We start from the raw sequence: 26,447 nt of genomic DNA, 5'->3' as shown, positions 1-26,447 counted from the left end.
GACTTTCCCTGTTCAGTGAGTTTCTGAAAATAGTATTTAAAATCTATCTTCAATCATATTTATTCAAACTTCCCCTGCAACAGTATCGTGCAAATGAGCATGTTTTGTTTTGTAGTGACGTTCTACATTACACTATACATTTTCAATATAACAGACTTCCCTCATAGTAGGCATTTTGCACAGTCCACTGCTAGAAAAGAAAAAAAAAAGGAATAACCCAACAATAACCTGTTCTTTCCACTGGCTCTCTGCAGTGAAATTTGGCAAGGCCCTTTCTTTTTCATTAGTTTCTGCCGCCATTTCAAACTTGGATATTGTCGCAATGATCGAGTCTGAATAGCAGCCTTTGCCTGGCATTGATCATCACAGCATGACTTAACCACAATGTCACTGTGGCTGAATAACGTACGCTCATCACGTGCCTGCCTGCTTACAATGCTGTGTGCCCGCGGTACGAAATGCCCAGCATGAGCAACTCTGAGGTAAAAGGAAACATCAAAATTGATGAACAAGCAGCCAGGTGGTGACAGATTCAAATGCTTGCACATGGTCGCTGAGGCCATACAATTATTATTATTGTCCGTTTCACCCACTTTGGGGTACGATAGATCAATCAATGGTTAGTGAGTCGTGTTTTCCTGTCCTACCAGTACTTTTTCATTCTTTCAGATCTTGCCTTCCTCTCTTCTTCAGAAATTCTGTATAGTTGTTTGGGCTTCATTCACCCTGTCCTGAAACCTCTTTATTTTATCTTTGGTTATTTTCTTCGTGGATCCATCTGTAATTTGGAACTCTCGTAGGTCCTTCTCAGTTTCCTTATCGTGGAAATAGTTGAAGATTCTTTTAGTTATTCTTTTCGGGTCCGTTCTTCTTCTTCTTCTTCTTCTTCTTCTTCTTCTTATTATTATTATTATTATTATTATTATTATTATTATTATTATTATTATTATTATTATTATTATTATTATTATATGATTATGCTTAGATCATTAAATACTAACCCTCTTTGCCTTGGTCTCCCACTGCTTCTCTTACTATTATTCTCCTTGTTTACCTATCTGCCTCCACTTGTCTCACATGACGTCACTGCTGAAGCTAGTTTTTATCAAGCTGATTCCTAACTCAACCTTTATCTCCTCATTCTGAGTACCCATTCTCCCCAACAGTTTGTACCAGCAGTCATTCTCGATACTTTCATGTCTGTTACTTCCAGTTTATGAATAAGATATGCCGAGTCCCCCCAGCGTTCACTCCCATTCATCAGAGTCAGTATGAATACAGACCAATGTAAAGATAATTTCATCTGAGAGCACACTTCTTTCTTACAGAATGCTGTTGATCACAACTGTGAGCTGTACTACCTTTTCTACACTTTGATTCAATTTCACTTACTGTACTACCATCCTGGAAGAAGTGAAATAAATTATTACATAGTGAAAGTAATTATTATGTTCAATGTCACAGAACCTACTACAGAGAGAGAGAGAAAGAGAGAGAGAGAGAGAGAGAGAGAGAGTGTGCCACGATAAAGAAAACAAGATGAACAAATGTGAATTTGAATTATCTCCTGGGATAATGTGATAACTGCCCCTGCGTGCTGTGCTTAATGAACAATGATTATATGACAGTAAGGGAGTGGGGAAGCAATGAATTGTCTGCTGTTAGCAGTGGAAGCAAGATTTCATACCAGTCTCATGAATAGACAGGACTATTATTAGTTTATATTAACAGCAATGAGAAATAACAAACGAGATGTATTATTTGTTTATCATGCAAGTATGTGTTGTCTGGAGTATGACTGGAATACTGGAAGATAGTAAACGACACTAAGGAAGCAGAAAAGTGCTGGATATACAGTTGTCTCTTGTTAGTAGTGGAAGCAAGATTTCAGACCAGTATCAAAACCAAAAAACACAGTAGCATAGCACAAGGATTATATTAGTTAGTCTATATGACTCACATCAAAAATACTATGACTAGGAAGGTATACTGCCAAAGCCAAGTCATATGCATTTGTACAATGTACGCCATGATACGAAAACAAATTAATTAATCCTCAAATTTGAATTACCTCCTGGGATAAAGTGATCCCATTATCGCTCCAATAATTGCCCCTGCATCACCACCATGGACATAGAACTCCTTGAATTTCAGTCTCTCCATTAATGACTTCAAAACTACAGCTATCTGTGCTGCACCCAGGCCAGGCTTCGCAGCTCCTTCGGAGTAGCCAAAACCTGGGAGTGAAGGTGCAATCACTTCAAATACAAAGTTAGTGTTTTTGTGTGGAGTAGTAAGGAGCGGAATAAGGTCATAGAACTCACGCACAGAGCTGGGCCAGCCATGCAAAAGCAGTAATGGTACTACTTGAGTACCATCTGGAATACTGACCGGTTTTGCATGAACAAAATGAAGCTGCAGTCCTGATATTTGTGTTGTGAACTGGGGAAGACTATTGAGAAAATTTACACGTTCCTGCCACTTATATTGAAACAGCCAAAAATCTATCACTTTACGAAGGTATTCAGCATTAAATCCATATCGGAAATTACTCCCTTCCAGAGCAGGGGTGATACTGGGTAAATGTTTCAAACGATGATCCAAATCAGCCGAAACCTGAAAGAAAATTGAAAACTTCATTGGATCATCTATCTAATCTATTAAGAGCACATTCTAATGCTTAATAAAAGAATGAAAGGAATAATGTTCAGATATGTATTCCCCCAATGGTAAGCAATGAAACAAGTCATACATAGAAAGATAGGAACAAGAATAGGAGTGTTTAATAGGAAAAAAAAATTACAAGTCAGCATCAGAAAAGGGAGCAATAGAAAAGACGACAAGGACAAAAGTTAAAACACAAACGGGTAAAAACAATCTTCACACACTGCCATCATCAAACACAAAGGCTCTCTCCTCATCAATTCTTCTACATCCATTTCTTCTCAGCCCCCGATAAGCTTGTTTCTGCTTCCCAACTTCATCAGAATTACTCACAGAGGAGCCTTCTTGACAGATCTTCATTCTTAATGAGGGAAGTGAGGGATAAGATAACAACTGAATAAAGAGAGAAAAAAAAAGAAGAAACAAGAAGATAAATATAAAGACAGGTGGAAAAAGACTAGGAAAAAAAGAACACGAAAGGAGAAAAGGAATCCAACAGGTCAATATTGGAAATTGAAAGAAACAAACAGGAAACAAAAGTCATATACAGAAAGACAGGAACATGAATAGGAACTTTCTTTTCCTATTTGTTTTATGTTGCACTGGCAGTCTTATGGTGACGTTGGAATAGGACAGGGCTGGGACAATGAAGGAAGCAATTGTACCCTTGAGTTACAGTGTGAAATAAAATTGTAAGCACAATATTTGATCATTTTTCAGGAACATTTTCACAAAAAGGCTACTTAAATTTAAATATGTTAAATGAAAATGGGAAACCATATAAACCATCTTCAGGACTGCCAATTGTGGGATTCAGACCCACTATCACCCAAATGCAAGCTCATAACCACACAACCCAAACCGTATAGCCAACTTGCTTGGTAAATAGGAACACCTAGGAGGATAAGGTCAATGACAGGTCAGCATTGGAAAAGGGAGTAACAGAAAAGGATACAATGAAAGAATATTAGTATATGACATCCTCTAAAAAGCAGGATATCAGCTTAAAATGAATACGACATTTCTCTTGTTGACAATTCACTCCAACAATATAGAGAGATGAGGTGTCACATATCACTTAAATTCCAATTGATCCACTTACATTTTGGCATTTTCCCTGAAAATTTGGGCCCTGTAAATGATGAACAAAGAGAATTATTTTCAGCAGTGGCGTATACTGAGGGCTACCAAAGCTATCAGTGAAGCCCAAACCTCAATTGAGAATGATGGAATTCTAAAGCACATTATCGTGTAAGCATCTAACATATTGTTCCATTTACAAAACTTGAAAGTAGTGAGAAAAAACGTTGCACGTATTTCTGAGAACAAGGCATCGGAGACTGATATCGCAGCCCAGACTCTCGTCTCTCTCGCCTCGACTCGCCCCGCGCGGCTTGCTGCTGTATATTGGCCAGGAGCGGGGACCAGGGCGGATAGGTGTGCTAGGCTTGGGTTTCTCAGATCACCACTACTATCTATTAACAACGCGTTACTCATCGTATATACTTCCTCACCTCATACTTCTGACTTAAACATACAGATAACAGAGTGCTGGTATTTCACTTCCGTTTACTTCTACATCCTTGTAGGAAGATACTGTAGGGCTGCTGTTATAGAAGTAACTTAGTTTTCTGTTTATTCGTAGATCTGCTAAAATGAAATGCAATCTTTCAGGTTAATAGTGTTCTCTTTTGTTGGTTGGAATCGAACCTGTGATCATGGATCGGACACCACCACTGATCTCCCGATGAAGCTAATTAACCAGTGAACGATGGGCACGACCACTGTAAAATTCAACATTTTTATTTAATAATAATAATAATAATAATAATAATAATAATGGTGCATGGTATCTGTATAGACTTGGTGGTGACCTAATGAGGATAAAATAAATGGCGAAGATGTCATAAATACCCAGTCCCCAAGCCACGAGAATTAACAGTATGAGGGGGTTGATCCTGAAAATTGAACCGGGTCCATCGGACCAAAGGCAAGCATTCTACCCATTTAGCCACAAAGCCGGACTTGAAATTGCTAAACCTTAGGCTACCATCTCCACCGATCAGGGATTGGGCATTCGCAGTAGCAGAGGCCTGGGCAGTAGCTTGTGAAGCAGTCTTGACAACACAGCAGGCAACTTGCGGTGGCTACTGGCTGCAGCTCAAAATGCTGAAGACTTGACTTTCACTAAACCAACCATCGAAAAGGGGTAACCTAAGTCTAGTGGTAGCCCACGTCTTGATCCCAGCATACGCCACTGATTTTCAGTAGGACAAAGTCACGATGGAAAAATGTTAACGAAGTCTGTGGAATCCTCCAGTGATAGGGGATCATTGCTGGGTTACGAAGAAGGATACCAGTTTGGACTTCAAGAGAAAACCATCAAAAGGCAAGCATTTCTGTAGCTTTTCATTATATGAATATGTTATTTGATAATTATAGAGGGAAACAAAATTTCAATCAATATTTTATTATTATTTTTTTCTGCAAATTGCTTAACATTGCACCGACACAGATAGGTCTTATTGTGAGAATGGGACAGGAAAGGGCTAGGAGTGGGAAGGAAGCGGCCTTGGCCTTAATTAACATACAGCCCCACCCCCACCCCCCAGCATTTTCCTGGTGTGAAAATGAAAACCATGGAAAACCATCTTCAGGGCTGCCGACAGTGGGGTTCGAACTCACTATCTCTCGGATGCAAGCTCATAGCTGCACGCCCCTAACAGCACAGCCAACTCACCTGTTATCAATCTATATATATAAAATAACTTGTCCTGACTGACTGACTGACTGACTGACTGACTGACTGACTGACTGATTCATCATCGCCGAGCCAAAACTACTGGACATAAAGAAATGAAATTTTGGGTATAGATTCATATTAAGATGTAGGTGCTCGCTAAGAGAGGATTTTTGGATATTCCTTCGCTAAGGGGGTGAAAAGGGGGGTTGAAGTTTTAAAATGTGTGTATCTATATCTCAAATCTTTAATAGTTTACAGATGTAAAAATTGGTATTTAGAATCTTCTTTAAAAATAAAGGAACACGTATTTTTTTGTTTTCAGAAAATCCCAATAGTAGGGTTGAAAAACGGTGAAAAAGGGGTTGAATGCCTTTAATCAGGATACCGGTACTTATATCTCAGAAACTGAAGTTATTACAGACCTGAAAATTGGTACGTTTGATCTCTTTTAAAAATAAAGAAACACGTATTTTTTTGTTTTTGGAAAATCCAATTAAGGGAGGGTGAAAAGGGGGGGTGAATTTTTAAAATGAGTACATCTATATCTCAAAACTTTAAAAGTTTACAGATGTAAAAATTGGTATTTAGAATCTCCTTTTAAAATAAAGGAACACATATTTTTTTTGTTTTCGGAAAATCCCTATGGGAAGGTCGGAAAAGGGTGAAAAAGGGGTTGAATGCCTTTAATGAGGCTACTTATATTTCTGAACCTGAAGATATTACAGACCTGAAAATTGGTATTTGGGATCTATTATAAAGATAAAGAAGCAGGTATTTGTTCGTTTTTGGAAAATCCAAATAATGGGGGGGAGGGGGTGAAAACGGTGGGGGTGAAAAGGGTGGGAGGTGAATTTTTAAAATGAGTGTGTCTACATCTTAAAACTTTAAAAGTTTACAGATGTAAAAATTGTTATTTAGAATCTCCCTTAGACATTAAGGAACACGTATTTTTTTGTTTTCTGTAAATCCCAATGGGAGGGGTGTAAAAGGGTTGAATGCCTTTAATGAGGATACACATATCTCAGAAACTGAAGATATTACAGAACTGAAAATTTGTATATGGGATCTCCTTTAAAAATAAAGAAACACTTATTTTTTGTTTTTGGAAAATCTAATTAATGCCGGTTAAACAGGAGTGACATATTAGGGTGAATTTTTCGAAAGATTTTATCTACAGAATATGTGAGAAACGTAAAATGTTACAGACGTAAAAAGTGGGTATTTGGAATTTCCTCTAAATGTAAAGAAACATAGGTGATTTGTTTTTGGAAACTCCCCTTAAGGGGAAATAAAAAGGGGTGAAATTTTAAAATGAGAATTTCTACAGTATATATCAAAAACTTAACATGTTACAGAAGTGAAGAATGGTATTTTTTATCTCTATTAAAAATAAAGCAACGTGTATTTTTAGTTTTTGGAAATAATACTTGGGTGGAGGGGGGGGGTAAAAGTGACTGAAAATGGTGTTGATTTCTTTTAATTAGGCTACTGATATCTCAAAAATGAAGATGTTACAGACGTGAAATTTGATATTTGGAATCTGCTTTAAAAGTAAGGAAACACGTATTTTCGGAAAATCCAATGAAGGGGGGGGGGGGCTGAAAGAATTGATAAATTAATTGACTTAATCGTATAAGAATACATACATCTAATAAAAATAAAGTTGTTACAGACGTGAAAATTGGTATTTGGATTTCCTTTAAAAACAAAGAAAAACCCATTTGTTGGGGGGGAGGGGGGGAATCCATCTTGCGAGGCGGGAGTGAAAAGGAGTTGAATTCCTTTCACGAGGACACATAAATTAAAAACTGAAGAAGTTAGAGTCATGATAATTGGTATTTAGAAGATACTTTAGTATTAAATAAACAAGTATTTTTTGCCGGATAATTCACTTAGGGTGGGGGGGGAGTATAAAAGGAAGTGAAAAAAGTGAATTATTTTTATGGGGATTCTTATCTCTCAAAACTGAAGGTAATAGACGTGAACATTGGAGTTTGGAATCTCCTTTAAACATAAAGAAACACGCCTTCTTTTAATTTTTTTTGGGGGGGGGGATAAATAAACTTAACGGCGGTGGGGTGTAAAAGGAGGTGAGACCAATTGATTTTACTGTTCATAATGTACTTATCAGGAGCCTCCATTGCTCAGGCGGCAGGGCGCCGGCCTCTCACAGCTGGGTTCCGTGGTTCAAATCCCTTTCACTCCATGTGACATTCATGCTGGACAAAACAGAGGCAGGACAGGTTTCTCTCCGGATACTCCGGTTTCCCCTGTCATCATCCATTCCAGCAATACTGTCCAATATTTCATTTCATTTGTCATTCATCGATCATTGCCCCCAGAGGAGTGCTTCGGCAGCCGGCACAATTCCTATTGTCGTCGGTGGATGGGGCTTTATTCATTCCATCCCTGACCCTATCGAATGACTGGAAACAGGCTGTAGATTTTCGATGTACTTATTCTGCTCATATACCGATCATTGTTAATCTTTCCTGGGTTCGATTTCAACAGCCATTTTTCCTTCGGAGAATGTTCTTAGATTACAGTAGACTCTCCTGACATATAAAAAAAAATTTAAACACATTTGAAATAAACGACAGGAATGAGATTGACCGTCAAATTGTTCACCTCTATAATAAGGTCAATAATGCACGGAAGTATGTCATTCTTGCATCTTGCTGTGGGGTCCAGAACATCTAATAATAATAATAATTGTACCGGGCGGTACACCTCTACTCTGTTTATTTAAAAGTTGCGCCAGTTGAAACTCCTCTTCTGGAGGAAGGTTGAACTTTATCTATTCTATTAATTCTCTACTTTCTCAGAAGATGTCACCACGTGGAAAATTTTGAGTTTTTGAACTGTGTCACTTTTGATGTGTTTTTGTTTCGCTTGAAGTAAGAAGTGTGAACTTTCTCTTCTAGAGGACGCTACTGAAGAATTACAATAGTGCAACCTAGTGCGAAATCAAAGAACTATTTTGTTGGAGAAATTTTTATTTCAAAAGTTTGTTTCTTGTTAAATTTCTTTCTGTTATTGTTTAAGTTGGCTGTATACCCCTCTTTTTCCCCTTAGTTTGGATCTAGCCAATCCCGAATTTCTTTAATTAATTTTCCACCAATAATGTGTTTCTTTTTCCTCTATGTAGGGGTTTCTTTTCCCGAACCAATAAAGATTTTGTGGGAGGGTGTTTTATTTCCCCTAACGCCTAGAATCTTCCGCGAGAGGATATAAACTGCTGATTTTGGGGTCTCCGGGCCACTTCTGTTCCATCTTTCAGTGTATTAAGTACATAGCAGGAGGCGGGAAGCGCCTCTTTCCTCGGCAGCGATCTACTACCAGGTAATGGCCTATTAATATCTTCTTTTCTTGCTAGGTCGGCAGTTTAACTCCCGCGGCGGGTTCGAAGCGTTTTCCATCATGTAACCTTTTCCTAAAATGTAACTACTCTTTTCTTCCTTTCTTGTAAAGTTACATATTGGGATAGAGAGTGCTAACCCTCTCGAGCTCCCACTCACATTTGTTTTGAGGTGAACTTATTTTCTCAAACTTTTCTTCGTTTATGTAATGTAAAGTGTTCTTCTCTAAGTCACCTCTGTAGTATGGGATTAGCCCTTGCGTTAGTGGCCCAGAGCCAGATTAGGTTTTAAAAGCAAAGTGTATTAGGAGTGCAAGTTCGCCTCCTCTCAAGTTGTACTTTAGAGGTCATGTATTAATCTTTTCTCACCTAATAGACCTCAGTAGGTTGGGTATTTTACCCCTGTGTATATGTCCTTTGAGGACAACTTGAAAGTTGAGTTTGGTGTGGCCTGGGAGAGGCTTAACTTTAAGAGCGAGTGGCTCTTTTCTAAAACTGAGAGTTGTATGCCTCGAGGAGGCTTTGCTGTGTAATTTGGAGCAAGGGCTCCAAGGTTTGAGTGGGGTCTTCTGCCCCTTTTGTTGAAATTGGTATATCGTAAAGTTGAGCTAGTTGCTCAAGAATTGTGTTTTCAGGGCTCGAAGCCCAAATTCTTTAATCCCTGTAATTGTACATTTCAAGTTGTATTTCGGCTACTAAGTACCTGTTCTATTTGTTGTTACCTAATTTTGAAAAGAAAATATAACCTTGTTAAATTTTAAAATTTAATTTCTCTTTAGTAGCTTGAGACCTATTCACCACCCAGCACCTTCTTTCATGCTTAACTACCACAAAAACTCGGTAACAAGTGGTAGCAGAGCGTGGTTGAATGGGTCTCAATTTAGCCCCTTTTGACGGCTAAACATTGCTTTGATTCGAACTCTAACAATTTTCTCAGTTGCTGGAATTTGTTGAGTTTTTCAAAATTGTTCTGTCATCATGCCCGGCCCTCGCGATGTTCTCCTCCTTAACTACTTGCGCAAAGAGGAGTTGATATATGAGTTAACTATCAGAAACGTTCAATCTGGAGGCACGGTTGCAATAGACACTAACAAGCTTAGAGAGTCCCTTGATTTGCCCATTTCCATCCCCAATTTGGGAGAGAAAGAAATTGACGACTCTCTTTCCACGATTGTCGAGAATATTACTGGGCTAGCATCGGTAGTCAGCTTTTTTGATGAAAACGATCCATCTCCTAATCAAATTAAGCGTGTGCAAGGCAGGCTGTATCACTTTGCAAATAGAGTTAATGATCTATTGTCTCTAAAGGTGAATGACGTTCAGAGGAAGCAAGCTAATACGCTCCTTGAAACTATTTCTGAATTGTCTAATAAGGTCACTCTATTGCTAACCGGCGAAGCTCCTCCCAAAACTGATCAACCCGCCACGGTGAATGTAGGTAACGAGGAAGAGCCTCCTCAGGGAGAAGTCAATAGGATAACCGTTGCTGCTCAAACTATCTCTGCCCCATCGAACAACGAATCTGAACGCCGTGCGTCATTGAGTAACATCCGCTCTGAATTAACTTCCTTGCCCTTGAAACCTTTAACGACTATGACACCTGGGTTCAGCAGCTTGCCTCATCCATTGGCAATGTTGCTTAGAGGTATCTCTAAGTTTTCCGTCAACACCACCAGTGACGTAATTTCATTTTTAAGATTTCTAGTGGAATTTCAGGATCATGCCCTTGTGTTTTCTCTTTCCCCATGTCAAATTTTGCAAATTATCTATCCTTATGCTATTGGTGTTCTATCTGACAAAATAGTTAGAGCCATTGCCGAGCAATCTTCTATTGAGGATTTCCACGCCCATTTGCTAGCTAACTTCATCCCGGCTAGGGCCAGGTCCTCCCTTATTCAGAAATACTATTATTGGGTACAGCGCTTGGATGAAAACCTGGCAGACTTCATCCAAGATATTAAGTTTTATACTAGGGTGTTTGCTCTCCACTTCCCTGAGGATCAGATCGTGCAAGCTATTGTTGAAGGGATTTCACCACCCTACAGGTCATATTTGTGTTTCGCGGCGTGCCCGCAAACCTTCTCTGAACTGGAAGCATTAGCCGTCTCTGCGGAAGGAGTTAAGTATGCCGATTCCTTGCGTGTGGCGAAAGAACCCCCGCCTTCCTTTAGTAACACTCGGCCTCCACCTCGCCGACCAGTCAATCCCCGTAAATGTTATGCTTGTGGGTCGCCTGACCATCTGCGGAATAAGTGTCCTCTGATCAAGTCAAGTGGGACAAGGAATGGAGTAGGGTCATCACAAGGCTGTTTTAAGTGTGGGGCCTTCTCACATATCGCCAAGAATTGCCCAAACTCAAATAGCACCCCCTCCTGCTCAACTTCTGGTGCAAATTCCAGCTATTCCAATAATAAAAAGTGACTAGTGGCGTCGGCTGAGCCGACTAATCCATCTTCCCGAGACTTAGCCCCTAGTAAACAGGTTGTAAATGCAGAGAACGACCAGCCTTCAAATTCATCTTTTGAATGCCCTAAAGAGTGTCTTAGGATTGCGGCGGATACCCCCGCACCTGTTCCTTTTCTTAAGATTGAGTTAAATAACGAGCCTATAACAGCTCTCTTAGATTCAGGCAGTGTTTGTTCCATTATTTCGGCTGATTGGTATTCTAAATTGAAATCTGTTTGTAAACTCCCTGACTATGTCTCTTCTCCTGTTCAATATGTTTCGGCTAATTCATCTCCATTAGAAATTCTAGGTTCCATACATGTCAAAATTCGGGTTTTTAAGTTTACATGGAAGATCAAATTGTTTGTGGCCAAGCGTTTGTCTTGCCCCATCATATTGGGAGCGGACTTCATTTCTCACACTGGTCTTGTGCTCGATCTCCAGAGTAGGTCGTGCATATTCAAATTTGCGTCCAATTGTAGAATTCCCTTGTTAAAGTGTAATTCTGTATCATGTTCATCTATTTCGCATACCCAGGATGAGATGTTGTTAGACCTTAGACATCTACCTGAGGAGCAGGCTGATAGTATTCGGAAACTGTGTCAGTCGTTTCCCGAGGTGTTCTCTGATACTCTTGGTGTTACTGACCTTATTGAATACAAAATTGAGGTCACGGATTCAATTCCTGTCCGTTTTCCACCGTATAGGCTATCTCCACCTAAAATGAAGGCTCTGAAAGAAATCATCGATCAGATGTTGAAGGATGGTATTATTAGGCCCTCTAAGTCAGCGTATTCTTCGCCTATTTTTCTAGTCCCGAAACCCCAAGGAGGCTTCAGGCCTGTCATTGATTACAGGGCTCTCAATCGGAAGGTGGTGTTGCAATCTGTGCCCCTTCCCGACCTTCATTCTTGCTTTTCATGGTTTCGTAAGGCCAAGTTCTTCACCATCTTGGACTTGAATCAGGCCTATAATCAAATTCCCCTTGCCGAAGAGTCTAAACATCTTACAGCGTTTGCCACGGACTGGAATTTATATGAATACAACCGCGTGCCTTTCGGGCTCCCCACGGGGGCAGCTGTGCTCACTAGGCTACTAGATAGGGTCTTTTCCGACATCAAATTTGAGTACTTATATCACTACTTGGATGATGTCGTCGTATTTTCCGAAACCTTTGAAGAACATCTAGATCATTTGCGAGAAGTTCTCAATCGCCTTCGTAAGGCTGGGTTAACTGTTAAGTTGTCCAAGGTTGCCTTTGCTAAGCCCTCTATGTCATTCCTAGGGCATATTGTGTCACCTGATGGTGTAGCAGTCGATCATTCTAGAACACAGGCCATCCGGGATTTTAAACCTCCTAAGGACATCAAAGGTATCGCTAGATTCATTGGTATGGTGAATTTCTTCAGGAAGTTTATTCCTAACTTCGCTAATAGAGCGGCGCCCTTAAACCTTCTTCGTAGGAAAGGCATCAAATTCGAGTGGGGACCTTCTCAACAAGCCGCTTTCGAAGATCTTAAATTAGCTCTCTGTAATGCCCCTGTACTTGCTATGCCTGATTTCTCGAAGAAATTCATCGTCCAAACGGACGCGTCGTCGTCAGCTGTAGCTGCAGTCCTTCTTCAAGAGACTGAACTAGGGAGGCGTCCCATCGCCTATGCATCTAGGACTCTATCGGTTCAAGAAGCCAAGTATTCCATCTATGAGCTCGAAGGGTTGGCAGTCTTATTCGCCTTAGAAAAGTTCCGTCTCTATCTGGAACATGTCAAATTCGACCTGGAGACAGATAATCAAGCCTTAAGCTGGGTCTTAGGTAGGCCGCGTCGTACTGGTCGTATAGCCCGTTGGGCCATCCGTATTTCTGCCTTCCAATTTGATGTACGACATATCAGAGGTACCGAAAATGTTGTTGCTGATGGACTCAGCCGTATGTTTCATAACGACGTCGAGACCCACGAACCGGTCGATAGTTCATCACCTTCCGAGTCCATACTATCTGGTGTTAATGCCATCTTAACAGGTGCTCCCATGCTTTTTAGGGATATTGAGAAATACCAACGTGAAGATCCGACGCTGGCTCCTATAATGGAAACCCTTTCTTCTGGGGAACATGTTGTCCCTTATGTTCTGAGGAATGGTGTTCTATGTTGCCCTTCGAGGCATGATAAGTTGATGAAAGTTGTTGTTCCAGCGGTTCTTGTACCTATGATCTTCAAATACTATCATGAGACCCCATTGGGGGGGCATCTTGGAATCTTTAAAACTCGTGAAAAGATTCGTGAAATGTTCATATGGAAAGGTATGGACGGTGAAATTCGAGAACTTGTAAAAGCTTGTAAATCTTGTTTGATCAGTAAACCCACCATGTCCACTAAAGTAGGCCTTTTGTCTTCTCATCAAGCGTCGCGCCCCATGGAACGCCTGTATATCGATTATGTGGGACCCTTCCCCCAGTCAAAGGGTAATGCCAACAAGTTCATCTTTGTGTGTGTAGATGGTTTTACAAGATTTTCCTGGTTATTTCCGACTAAGCTGGCTACCGCTCAGTCCACCATTACTTGCCTAAATTCTATTTTTGCTTCTTTTGGTCCGTGCCAATACATTGTATCTGATAATGCTAAAGCTTTTACATCAAATCTGTTTCGTAAATTCTGTTTTGACTTGTCCATCTCTCATGTAACTACATCTGCTTATTACCCTCAACCATCTCTGGCTGAACGGGTTAACCGCAATCTCAGGTCCGCACTTATTGCCTATCATCATGAAGATCATTCTAGGTGGGACACGTCCCTGCATTGGTTAGCTTTTGCTTTGAATTCGGCGGTTCATGAATCTCACAAATTTACTCCAGCTTCTTTGATGTTTAAGTTCGTTCCCAACACGCCGCTCTCTAACCTCTGGTCTCTGAATGACATTCTGCCCGAGACAATAGATCCGGACAACATTAAAGATCTTTGGAAGAAGGCTAAAGCTAATCTTAAAGTGTCTCATGAAAAGGTTAGGGAAAGGTATGATCGTGGACGGAGACCCACCACTTTGAAGGTAGGTGACCAGGTTATGGTCAAAAATTTTGTTCCCGCGGGCAAGCTTGCCCCCAGATTTCATGGGCCTTGTATCATTCTCGATTTTCTTACGCCGGTTTCCTTATTGCTAAGTAATCCAGCCACCGAGAGGATATTTAGAGTTCACCTGTCCCAGGTGAAACCGGTGTAATTTCTGTGTTAACTTGCTCCATATTATTTTGAAAGGATATGAAGGTTATATTTTTTTTGAGTTTCACTTTTAAGGCATTCTGCCCCTTCTGTAATATTTTGGTTTTAGATGTAAGCCTTATGTAAAACCTGCCCCGACCCGTTAAACTGCCATCCTGTTCTTGCCACGGCCATTACCACGCTCCCGTCTCCTGCTCCACTCTACACAGTGGCTTAATGAATACCATGAATATCTGCACGCCGCTGGCCCCTCACTCTCTCTACAAGCCTGTACCCTCAAAGAAAATAATTGTCCAACACAATTCTGCCGCCTAGCTTTAATGTTTCAGCGCCCCCGCAGCCGCGCAGCGCCGTGCAGCGACTGGGGAGGGGGATGGGCCCCCTCCTCTCCAGCGAGGACGACATGTGCACGGCGAGCCGGAGCTCACCTCCCGGCCAAGGCTGATGTGCGGCGCACGATCTGCTACATGCCCGCAGCCTGTATCTGTTCACCGCGGGCGCGGCGTACTTCAACACCTCTGCTCCCCTCATAGTGCGGGCGAGCGGTATCTCAGGGTACTTGAGGGGTCCGAGCGGCCTCCGTTGGACGCAAGCTGCAACGGCCGGTCTGGCCATCCGACTCAATCTACATCAACTACATGGACAGTCACCATAAGCAATAATTACATTTGGGAATTTAACAACAATATTTGGTGGACATTGCAAAACTTTTCTTCACCTTTTAAGCATTAAAGGTTTATCTTCAGAAATTCAACTTCTACAAACATAAAAACTTTACTGCACCGGCAACAACAAAATTTTGAAATTGCAACCAACCAAATTACTAAAATCTTATAAATGCTTCCGCAATTAATCTTAATATCAACATCAAAACTTGGACCTTATTTTGGAAACAAAGCTTATGTTCTTCTGTGTTACCCCTTGGAGGAACTTTTGGGGGGGGAGGTCTGTACCGGGCGGTACACCTCTACTCTGTTTATTTAAAAGTTGCGCCAGTTGAAACTCCTCTTCTGGAGGAAGGTTGAACTTTATCTATTCTATTAATTCTCTACTTTCTCAGAAGATGTCACCACGTGGAAAATTTTGAGTTTTTGAACTGTGTCACTTTTGATGTGTTTTTGTTTCGCTTGAAGTAAGAAGTGTGAACTTTCTCTTCTAGAGGACGCTACTGAAGAATTACAATAGTGCAACCTAGTGCGAAATCAAAGAACTATTTTGTTGGAGAAATTTTTATTTCAAAAGTTTGTTTCTTGTTAAATTTCTTTCTGTTATTGTTTAAGTTGGCTGTATACCCCTCTTTTTCCCCTTAGTTTGGATCTAGCCAATCCCGAATTTCTTTAATTAATTTTCCACCAATAATGTGTTTCTTTTTCCTCTATGTAGGGGTTTCTTTTCCCGAACCAATAAAGATTTTGTGGGAGGGTGTTTTATTTCCCCTAACGCCTAGAATCTTCCGCGAGAGGATATAAACTGCTGATTTTGGGGTCTCCGGGCCACTTCTGTTCCATCTTTCAGTGTATTAAGTACATAGCAGGAGGCGGGAAGCGCCTCTTTCCTCGGCAGCGATCTACTACCAGGTAATGGCCTATTAATATCTTCTTTTCTTGCTAGGTCGGCAGTTTAACTCCCGCGGCGGGTTCGAAGCGTTTTCCATCATGTAACCTTTTCCTAAAATGTAACTACTCTTTTCTTCCTTTCTTGTAAAGTTACATATTGGGATAGAGAGTGCTAACCCTCTCGAGCTCCCACTCACATTTGTTTTGAGGTGAACTTATTTTCTCAAACTTTTCTTCGTTTATGTAATGTAAAGTGTTCTTCTCTAAGTCACCTCTGTAGTATGGGATTAGCCCTTGCGTTAGTGGCCCAGAGCCAGATTAGGTTTTAAAAGCAAAGTGTATTAGGAGTGCAAGTTCGCCTCCTCTCAAGTTGTACTTTAGAGGTCATGTATTAATCTTTTCTCACCTAATAGACCTCAGTAGGTTGGGTATTTTACCCCTGTGTATATGTCCTTTGAGGACAACTTGAAAGTTGAGTTTGGTGTGGCCTGGGAGAGGCTTAACTTTAAGAGCGAGTGGCTCTTTTCTAAAACTGAGAGTTGTATGCCTCGAGGAGGCTTTGCTGTGTAATTTGGAGCAAGGGCTCCAAGGTTTGAGTGGGGTCTTCTGCCCCTTTTGTTGAAATTGGTATATCGTAAAGTTGAGCTAGTTGCTCAAGAATTGTGTTTTCAGGGCTCGAAGCCCAAATTCTTTAATCCCTGTAATTGTACATTTCAAGTTGTATTTCGGCTACTAAGTACCTGTTCTATTTGTTGTTACCTAATTTTGAAAAGAAAATATAACCTTGTTAAATTTTAAAATTTAATTTCTCTTTAGTAGCTTGAGACCTATTCACCACCCAGCACCTTCTTTCATGCTTAACTACCACAAAAACTCGGTAACAATAATAATAATAATAATAATAATAATAATAATAATAATAATAATGTTCTGGACCGTCGACAAATTGTGCGGACCGCGCTGGAAACGGGTCCTGGCCTGGTAATGACTACGAATACAGTCCGGCCGCGGGTTCAGTACCGCCAAGGCACCCAAGATGACACCACGCCGTATCTCCTTCAGGATTTGATCCACACTAAAAATGCTTATAGGAAAGGATGGCAAAGATTTAGGGACCCAACTGACCGCGTGGAATACCTGGACATAGCCTGGGAAGTACGAAATCGATTGCTGGAAAGAAAGATTGAAAAATTTGAGGAATTTTGCCGTAATCTCTCAGAAAACGAGTCAGATCGCGAATTTTGGCGGATTCTCTCAGAAAACGAGTCAGATCGCGAATTTCGGAGGAATATATATAAAACGTTAAGCATTCAATTACATAATTCAGTATAATACCGTAGCGAAGCACGGGTATCTTGCTAGTATATATATATATATATAATATGAGTAAACAAGTGGAATCAGAGGTAAGTCTTTTTGCAGATGATGTTATTCTGTATAGAGTTACTTTTTTTTTTTGCTAGTTGCTTTACGTCGCACCGACACAGATAGGTCTTATGGCAACGATGGGATAGGAAAGGTCTAGGAGTTGGAATGAAGCGGCCGTGGCCTTAATTAAGGTACAGCCCCAGCATTTGCCTGGTGTGAAAATGGGAAACCACAGAAAACCAGGGCTGCCGACAGTGGAGCTTGAACCCACGATATTCCGGATGCAAGCTCACAGCCGCGCGCCTCTACACGCACGTATAGAGTTACAAGATTGTAAGCAACTGCAACATGACCTCAATAATCTTGTGAGATGGACAGCAGGAAATGGTATGTTGATAAACGGGGTTAAAAGTCAGGTTGTGAGTTTCACAAATAGGAAAAGTCCTCTCACTTTTAATTACTACATTGATGGGGTGAAAGTTCCTTTTGGGGATCATTGTAAATATCTAGGTGTTAATATAAGGAAAGATCTTCATTGGGGTAATCGCATAAAGGGGACTCTAAATAAAGGGTACAGATCTCTGCACATGGTTATGAGAGGGTTTAGGGGTTGTAGTAAGGATGTAAAGGAGAGGGCATATAAGTCTCTGGTAAGACCCCAACTAGAGTATGGTTGCAGTGTATGGGACCCTCACCAGGATTACTTGATTCAAGAACTGGATAAAATCCAAAGAAAAGTTGCTCGATTTGTTCTGGGTGATTTCTGAAAAAAGAGTAGCGTTACAAAAATGTTGCAAAGTCTGGGCTGGGAAGAACTAAGAGAGAGAAGACGAGCTGCTCGACTAAATGGTACATTTCAATATGGACCTTACATGAGAATTATAACGTGTAAGTGGTATGTTCCGAGCTGTCAGCGGAGAGATGGCATGGAATGATATTAGTAGATGAATAAGTTTGAGTGGCGTCTTTAAAAGTAGGAAAGATCACAATATGAAGATAAAGTTGGAATTCAAGAGGACAAATTGGGGCAAATATTCATTTATAGGAAGGGGAGTTAGGGATTGGAATAACTTACCAAGGGAGATGTTCAATAAATTTCCAATTTCTTTGAAATCATTTAAGAAAAGGCTAGGAAAACAACAGATAGGGAATCTGCCACCTGGGCGACTGCCCTAAATGCAGATCAGTATTGACTGATTCTCATGAAAGCATTGCTTTTAATCACGACATTCCTACTGATGTCATTGTAATGACCTATATTGATTTCAGTTGGGAAAACCACTACGGCATTCTTTCTGAGGATGTAAAAAGGCAGGTGTAGAGTGAGAGTCTGCCATTATGATGAAAATTCCCCAACTTGATTGTGACTGATGGTAGGCAATATGGCCTACCATTACATTGCCTACCATTACAATGAAAATTCCCTAACCCAGTCTTCACATGAGAAAAGACGTTTGGTGACTTCCCTGTTGCATTTCTGGGGTAACGTTAAGAGCTATGCATTTTAATACAATCTTACTCAAAATGTGTGCACTACCTAACCTAGAATACTGTATACAATGTAGAATTCATAGCGAAGCACGGGTACATCAGCTAGTGTTTAAATAAACATGCTGGTTCATGTTAGTGGTCACCTCAGTGAGTGGGCGCAATCCACAATACAAAAAACACCTCCAAAACATCACAGACCCACCTCCGGCTTAAACCTGACCTTGCAACATCCAGGAAGAAGTGCATCATTTGGCCTTCGGTGCACTCGATGATATTCGTCATTGGAATACAGGCAAAAACGTTATTTGTAAGACCACATTATGTTCTTCCAGTCAGCTAGTGTCCATGTTCAATGATTTCTAGCCCATTTAAGACGTGCAGTTTTATGTGCCTGTGTAAGCAGTGGTCTCTTACAAGGTAACTGACTCCAAATGGTCATTGCATGCAGTACTCATCGCAATGTTCTCTCACTAAAAGGTTGGGATGGACCTTCATTCATTGACTGCAGCAATTCCTGTCTGGTTTGGAAGGAATTTTGATTCACAAGCCGTGAAACATGTCTCCGGTCCCTCTCAGTCAGTATATTTTTCTGACCACAATTCTGGGGTCATGTTTCGTGGCCAGTTGCAGCACACCACTGCTTGTATACAAGTTGAACAGTCCACTGCGGAACACCAACAAATCCAGCAACTTCACGCACCGTAAGGCCATGGGCATAGCCAAACACGATTGCCCCTTTTTGCCACTCTGTCACATTCTCTCATCTACCCATGCTGATGTACACTATCTGCTTGAAAGATCATTGTCTCACTGATTTTTGCTTTATGCTCACGTAGAGGCAGTGCACGTGCGGTTGAGCACGGGACTCATTCACTGCGCCATCTGTACATCCTTAACGATCCATGTGTACTTGTGCACTAGGGTACAAAATTTTTTGTCCAGTGAGCTTATCTGTTATTTGTGTGTGGTAGTACTTAATATATCTTAATTATTTACTGAAGGAAATTGCAAAACTTCAAATGACTAAACTGACTGTGGTACAATCATTTATTTAAAGTAACGTATGTGGCAAAACAAATGACACTGAAATGTTATTTAACTGCGTTGGTACAGGATGTGTTCAAAATGTGTACCTTCACGTGCCATACCATATAATGTTCATAACGTTTCTGAAGATTACTGAACATGTTGATAAACAAAGATTGCAGTACAGACCAAAGAAATGCCCCATATGTAGGCATCTCAGGCTGTGAGATCCTGGGAGCAGGAGGATATATGAATGAAGTTCCATGAGAAATTAAACATTATCACAAGCATCAATGTAGAAGAGAATGTGACACACCCACAGAGCGGGCTGCAGCTCCATCTTGCTGTTCCTTTACCATTGGAGGGATAAGTTTCTGGCATGACAAAATTGGTGCAAATCCAGCACAATTGGGATAATAATGAGGTCTCTGTAGACTACCCGGTCCACTGTTTTTGGATCTGTGCAGCATCCCAACAAAATAATGGCCCAATACTCCATTCTGTAAGACAGGAAATAATTTTCCATGATAAACAGTTTCTCCTCTGTAGTTTGAACCGTAATTGCAGAAATCAACACAACAATGAATTCACAATATATCAGACCCCACGATAAGATATGAGTTTCATCTAACTCAACCAGACGAAGCTGACAATGAAAAGGAACATACACTGTATATTTGCTTACAGTGCCACATTGCACAGAAAAATACCAGCTAGAGGACATTCAGGTAATGGGTCTTTTGATTGGCGCTAGGGGATGATCCTCAAAAAAGGTGGTGAAAATCATAAGTCTCTTCAGGATCAGCACCGATGGGGACTAAAAGCTCTCAGATGGTCTATCATTTTGAGACATCATCTATACTCATCAGAATAAGGTCAACTGGCCTCAAATCCAAATCATACTTATATTTTAAGTTTTGTAGGAATTATTTCTCAGGTTGTTATTATTATAATTTTTAAATCTTTTGTAGTTTTTAACTTCACTAATTGCTTCCTAGAGTGGTTTAAATTTTTTAGATCTAACTTCACAATCAATTTTAATTTTTTTGAATTCTTTACAAAATACAGTATTTTATTTTTAATCAATTTGCACGATATTGTGTATCCTCTGTCTTTGGGCAGCGAGGTGGAGGAAGAATAATTATAATTTTAAAAAAATATTCAACATCATTGTTGACCAACTCCAATCACCCAGGTGTGGTATATGAGCCCGCTCCATCTTTGTCTGTCCGTGAACCACTGTTCCCTCGTAACCTTCTCCCAATCTTGTCCTCTCTCCTCAACATCTTTCTTTACTAGATCAGTCCATTTTTCTCTTGGTCTGTCCATTAGTCTTTTTGCTTTTACTTCTTTTTCATATTCCCTTCTTGCAGTCCTGCTGGCTCTCATCCTTTTTACATGGCTAAACCACATCAGTCTTGCCGTCTGGATCTTTTGAAGTAGAGAGTCTCCTGTTTCCACCTTTTCTCGGATCTTTTCATTCCTGATCTTGTCCTTCCTGGTCTTCTGGATCATGGTGCATGGGAACTTCATTCCTGCAGCTTGAAGTTTTGATTTGTCTTGCCTTGTTAACATGATAGTTTCCAGGTTATACATGAGGATACAATAAATACATACTTCATTGCTAGGAAAACGTGGACAGCAGATGAGCAGTAATTTCACTGTTGTTTGTTTTGCTGCATGCTGGACAAATATGTACGTATGTTCAGTCCATCAGTGATGCCGCTAGTGGGATCCTCAACAGCTCTGCCATCAGCCGTCATAGATGGCCTAGGCATCACTGAAAAGGCGTACTAGGGAAATGAGGAGCGAGGCAGTTTCCCATTGCTTTCCTCACCGAGCGAGTTGCTATTACATATCAGTCTGCCAAGCGCACTGAAATGCATACACCAACCGACCCTATGAGCAACATTTTCACACCATTCATAGCAGGGACTGGCCGCATAAGGATTGGCATTACTAGCATCGCTCATACCTCAGTCACTTTCATATTGTCAAAGCCAAGGATAAGACAGAGACAGATCTATGAAAGTAACAAAATTGCTCTAGCCTATACCAGAAGACACAGTGCACTGTAAACAGTAGGTTCTGCCAGCAAAGGCAAGCTGTACAAGTGGATAATGAATTTATAAATATTACCTGTTCAGAGAAAGGGATCTTAAAAGGCCTTATAGAAGGATCAATTTGTTCAGCATCTCCAGGACCCCACCACTGTTGACCAACCAGTGGTAAAGCAGATGGCTGTGTGACAATTTTCCACATAACAGCAAAACCAACTGCAAAGAGTACCACCAGCCCAGCTCCAAGAACCGTCAACTTTTTAAGTATTCCCATCCTGTATGTGATGTTATGAAATAAAATACATAATTAGACTATTTGCATTTAAATTGTTGATTCCTAAATATTAAAAGTACAACTAAAGGTGTAACAAACATCTCAAAAGAAACAAAAATACAGCAGTTCTGTACTGTCCCTTAATGAGCAATGCTTATGGCAACCAAATAGAAGAATACATTTTAAACCAAATGAATGAATTAATTTTAAAACAGAAGAAGAGGCATAACTAGTACTTCTAGGGGTTAGCACTGATAGGCAATGTTTTAAACAGTATGTTTCTCTACACAGTTAAATGTATATACTTATCTCATAAATCAAAAAGCAAACTCAGAAGTGATGTTTACAAATATACATAGTAAAAGAGACACAAGAGTTGAAGTTAGAAAAGCAGCTGGAATTGATAAGTTTCTGAGAATATTCTAAAGGCAATGGGTTGGGATATTGTACCATATCTGAAGTACTTATTTGATTACTGTTTACTTGGAAGAGCTATACCAAATGAATGGAGAGTTGCTATAGTACAAACAACAGTGTGATCAAATATAAAGCAGATAACTACAGACCAATCACCTTGGCATATGCTCCTCGTACTGCTTTCTAATGTGAAGCAAACACTTTTTATTCTGATGCCCCACTCGGTAAGACCATTAATAATGTTCTATGATAAACATCTTCTTCTCTGAAGTTTAGATTATAATTGCAGAAATCAACACAATAATGAATTCATAATATATCAAACTATTATATATAAATTATCCACATTTCAGTTATATAGATCCTCAATTATTCAGATATTCTTCTTCTCCTTCTTGATACGTTACTGCTTATGCAGGTCGTTCACAGAGCCTCTTCCAATATTCTCTATTTTCCCACATTCTATCGTTCATCACTGTCTGCCACTGTAGTCCTCTCTGATTTACATCATCCTCCACCTGATCCCTCCATCTTGTTTGTGGTCTTCCAATTGGTCTTCTTCCAGATTCTGTCCATTCCAGAATTCTTCTTGGTATCTTTCTTGTACCGAGCTCGATAGCTGCAGTCGTTTAAGTGTGGCCAGTATCCAGTATTCGGGAGATAGTGGGTTCGAACCCTACTGTCGGCAGCCCTAAAGATGGTTTTCCGTGGTTTCCTATTTTCACACCAGGCAAATGCTGGGGCTGTACCTTAATTAAGGCACGGCTGCTTCCTTCCCACTCCTAGACCTTTCCTGTCGCTATAAGACCTATCTGTGTCAGTGCAAAGTAAAACAACTTGTAAATAAATAAAACTTTCTTGTCCCATTCTTTTGATGTGGCTGAACCATTTCAGTCTATTTCTCTCCATAGTTTCTTTTAGAGAGTTGATCTGTAGCGTGTTTCGTATGGTTTCATTTCTTATCTTGTCCCTCCTTGTTTTACCCAAGATCCCTCACAGAAAACACATCTCTGTAACTTGTAATCCACTCAGATTTTTTTTTTTCCAACATTCTGCTCCATAGGTCAATATTGGCAAATAATACGATTTATATATCATGATTTTTGCTTTGGTAGGTACTTCCCAATTTCTAATTATGTCTGATACACAGCAATAACATTTTGAGCAATTTCCTATCCTCTATGAAATGTCTTCCTTGCTGTTTCCTTTCCCAGTTAGCTTACTTCCTAGGTACCGGTATTTAAAAGCATCTACTTCTTTAAGAATGTTTCCATTACACCTAACATCCTTCAATTTTTTGTTTTCTCTACTGATTTTCATTATCTCACTTTTCGTTAAACTTGTATCCATGCCTGCTTCTTCAATTGCTTTCTGCCAGGTATTTAGTTGTTCTTCCAATTTTTGTTCATTTTCTTCCCATATCATTACATCATCTGCATATGCTATGACTTTCATATCATTTGCTGTTGACCCTTGGCAAACTTTCCTCATAATGTTGTCCATCACTATATTAAAGAGCACTGGTGAAAGTATAGTACGCGAACCTTTTCTTGAGCCTTGAACTCCATAGTACTGAATGGGAACTAGGGCTCAAGAAAAGGTTCGCGTACTATACACCCCCTTGTCGAACTCCTCTTGTCTGTCCTAAACCATTCTGATTTTTTGCCATCTATTATAACACAGTTCAGACATTTGTTATAGGCCTACATGTTTCTAATTCTGAATTGCATTTCTCTTGACAATTCCATTCTATTCAGCCCTTGCCATATCTCTTCTCTTCTAACCGTGTCGTAAGCCTTTTGTATATCTATGAATGCAATTGCGATGTCTTTCCCAAATTCCCATTTCTTTTCTACTACTTGTCTAGCTGTAAATATGGCATCAATATTTGATTTTCCATGTCTAAATCCTTGTTGTTCTTCTCTTAATTGTAAATCTATCTTGTTCTTTATTTTTTGTAAGATTACTTTTTCATAAATCTTCATGTAATGACACAGTAATGCTATTCTTCTGTAGTTCTAACAAAGTGCCTTATTATTATTACCTCTTTTAAAAATAGGTACAATAATTGCCCTTGTCCAATCATCAGGAATCTCCCTGTCAGTCCATACTCTCTTCATTATTCTATACAGCCACTGCATTCCAATAGGTCCTGCAGCTTTAATCATTTCCACTGTGATGTCATCTATTCCAGGAGCTTTGCCATTTTTCATTTCTAATATAGCTTTTGTAGATCTTCTCTTCCTATTTCATCTGATCATTCATTTGTCTCTTCCACTGTAATGGTGATATTTATTTTATCTTCATCTATTTCCTTGGGTTAATTTGTTTCATTTTGTCCATCATATAGATTTTGGAAGTATTCTTTCCATACTTTCAAAACGTCTTTTCCTTCCCACACAGGTTTCCCATCTTTGTTGATGACTTTTGATGTAGTTTCTTTCTTGCTTCCTTCTGTTACCTAATATGCGGTACAATATTTTCTTCGTCGCCATATCTGTGTCGGTGCGACGTAAAGCAACTAGCACCAAAAAAAAAAAGCAATATGTTCTTGTCATTCTTCTAATTCTCTTCTATCTCCTTTGTAAATTTTTTCCAGGTCATTTTAGCCAATGCTATTATTTTCCCTGCTGCTCTGCTTAGTCGTTTCCATTTGTCTCTATTATGTTCCGTTCTGTTTCTGAACCATTCTCTCCATGAATTCTTCTTCTTCTTGACTGCATCTGCAATTCTCTCATTCCACCATGCAGTTTCTTTGTGTCTGACTTCTTTTGTTGATGTCCTTCCACAGGTTTCTTCTGCTGCTTTGACTAAGCCTGTTTGAACCTTTTCCATTCTTCCTCAACATTCTTCTTCTCATCTTCAGGAAGTTGAGTTTTAATCTTTTCCCTACATATCTCTTGGATTTCTCTATCTTTTAGTTTCCAGCATTTGGTGTTTTCCTGTCTTTTCCCCCATATTTACTCCTTCTGAATTTCAATAATGTCCCCACCAACAGTCTGTGGTTACCGCAAGATTAATGCTTGGTATCACTTTCACATCTGTCAAGCATCTTCTGATTTCTTCCATTATTATTATATAATCAATTATGGATTTCTGTTGCAAGTTCCAACTGTATCTGGTAAACTTGTGACTATCTCTTTTCTTATACCATCCATTACCAATGATCCATCTATTCCTCAGACACATGTCTAATAATATCTCCCCTTCATCATTTCTGTGATCTTCTCCGTGGCCTCCTATAACTGTTTCATATCCTCCTCTGCCATTCCCAACTCTAGCATTGAAGTCTCCTATAATCACAGTCTTGTTAGATGTTACAGCATCCTCCAGTTTAGTGATAAACTCTTCCTTTTCATCTATTTCACAACCTATTTGAGGAGCATAAACCTGGATTATATCATGGATATTTCCTTCCATCATTAACTGAACTTTAATTATTCTGTGGCAAACATCATCCACATTGAGTACTTTGTTGGCCAGTTCTTTAGCCACTATTATTGCAACACCATTTCTTCTTTTGTCTCTTCCTGACCAACCACATTTTATATAACCTCTCCAGCACCTTACTATCACTCCCTTTTTTTCTTATTTCACTTAGTCCCATTATTGGTATGTTTCCCTCTGTCATTATCCGTGTGATTTCTGAATTCTTGCAACCTTTTCTAAGGATACTACATTAATTGTCCCAATTCTTGTATTTTTCTTTGAACAGATTTGTCTATCATTGGAGCCATTTTGGTCGTCATACCTGACAGATCTGCACAAAGGCTTTGTCACTTTTGGTACTGGTTTTACATTTGATCCGAGGCTTGTTTGATTGTTGAAAGCGA

General features: G+C 39.9%; 1 protein-coding gene across 6 annotated transcripts in view; it reads right to left on the bottom strand.

The window, feature by feature from the left end:
* Nucleotides 1-26,447, bottom strand: part of LOC136879335 (juvenile hormone epoxide hydrolase 2) — an 81,563-nt gene that overhangs the window by 40,657 nt on the left and 14,459 nt on the right. For 5 of the 6 annotated variants that reach the window (XM_068228833.1, XM_068228831.1, XM_068228832.1 and 2 more), the window contains exons 2-3: nt 22,003-22,198; nt 2,072-2,616 (exon numbers count right to left, since the gene is read on the bottom strand). In XM_068228833.1, the coding sequence (XP_068084934.1) occupies nt 2,072-2,616; nt 22,003-22,197 (740 nt within the window). In that variant the 5' untranslated portion in view covers nt 22,198. The remainder of the gene's footprint in view (nt 1-2,071; nt 2,617-22,002; nt 22,199-26,447) is intronic. The other variant, XM_067153151.2, reaches the window with a different exon arrangement.

The sequence above is a fragment of the Anabrus simplex genome, chromosome 8, assembly GCF_040414725.1.
Source record: "Anabrus simplex isolate iqAnaSimp1 chromosome 8, ASM4041472v1, whole genome shotgun sequence".
Taxonomy (NCBI): domain Eukaryota; kingdom Metazoa; phylum Arthropoda; class Insecta; order Orthoptera; family Tettigoniidae; genus Anabrus; species Anabrus simplex.
This window is presented reverse-complemented; position numbering and strand designations above follow the sequence as displayed.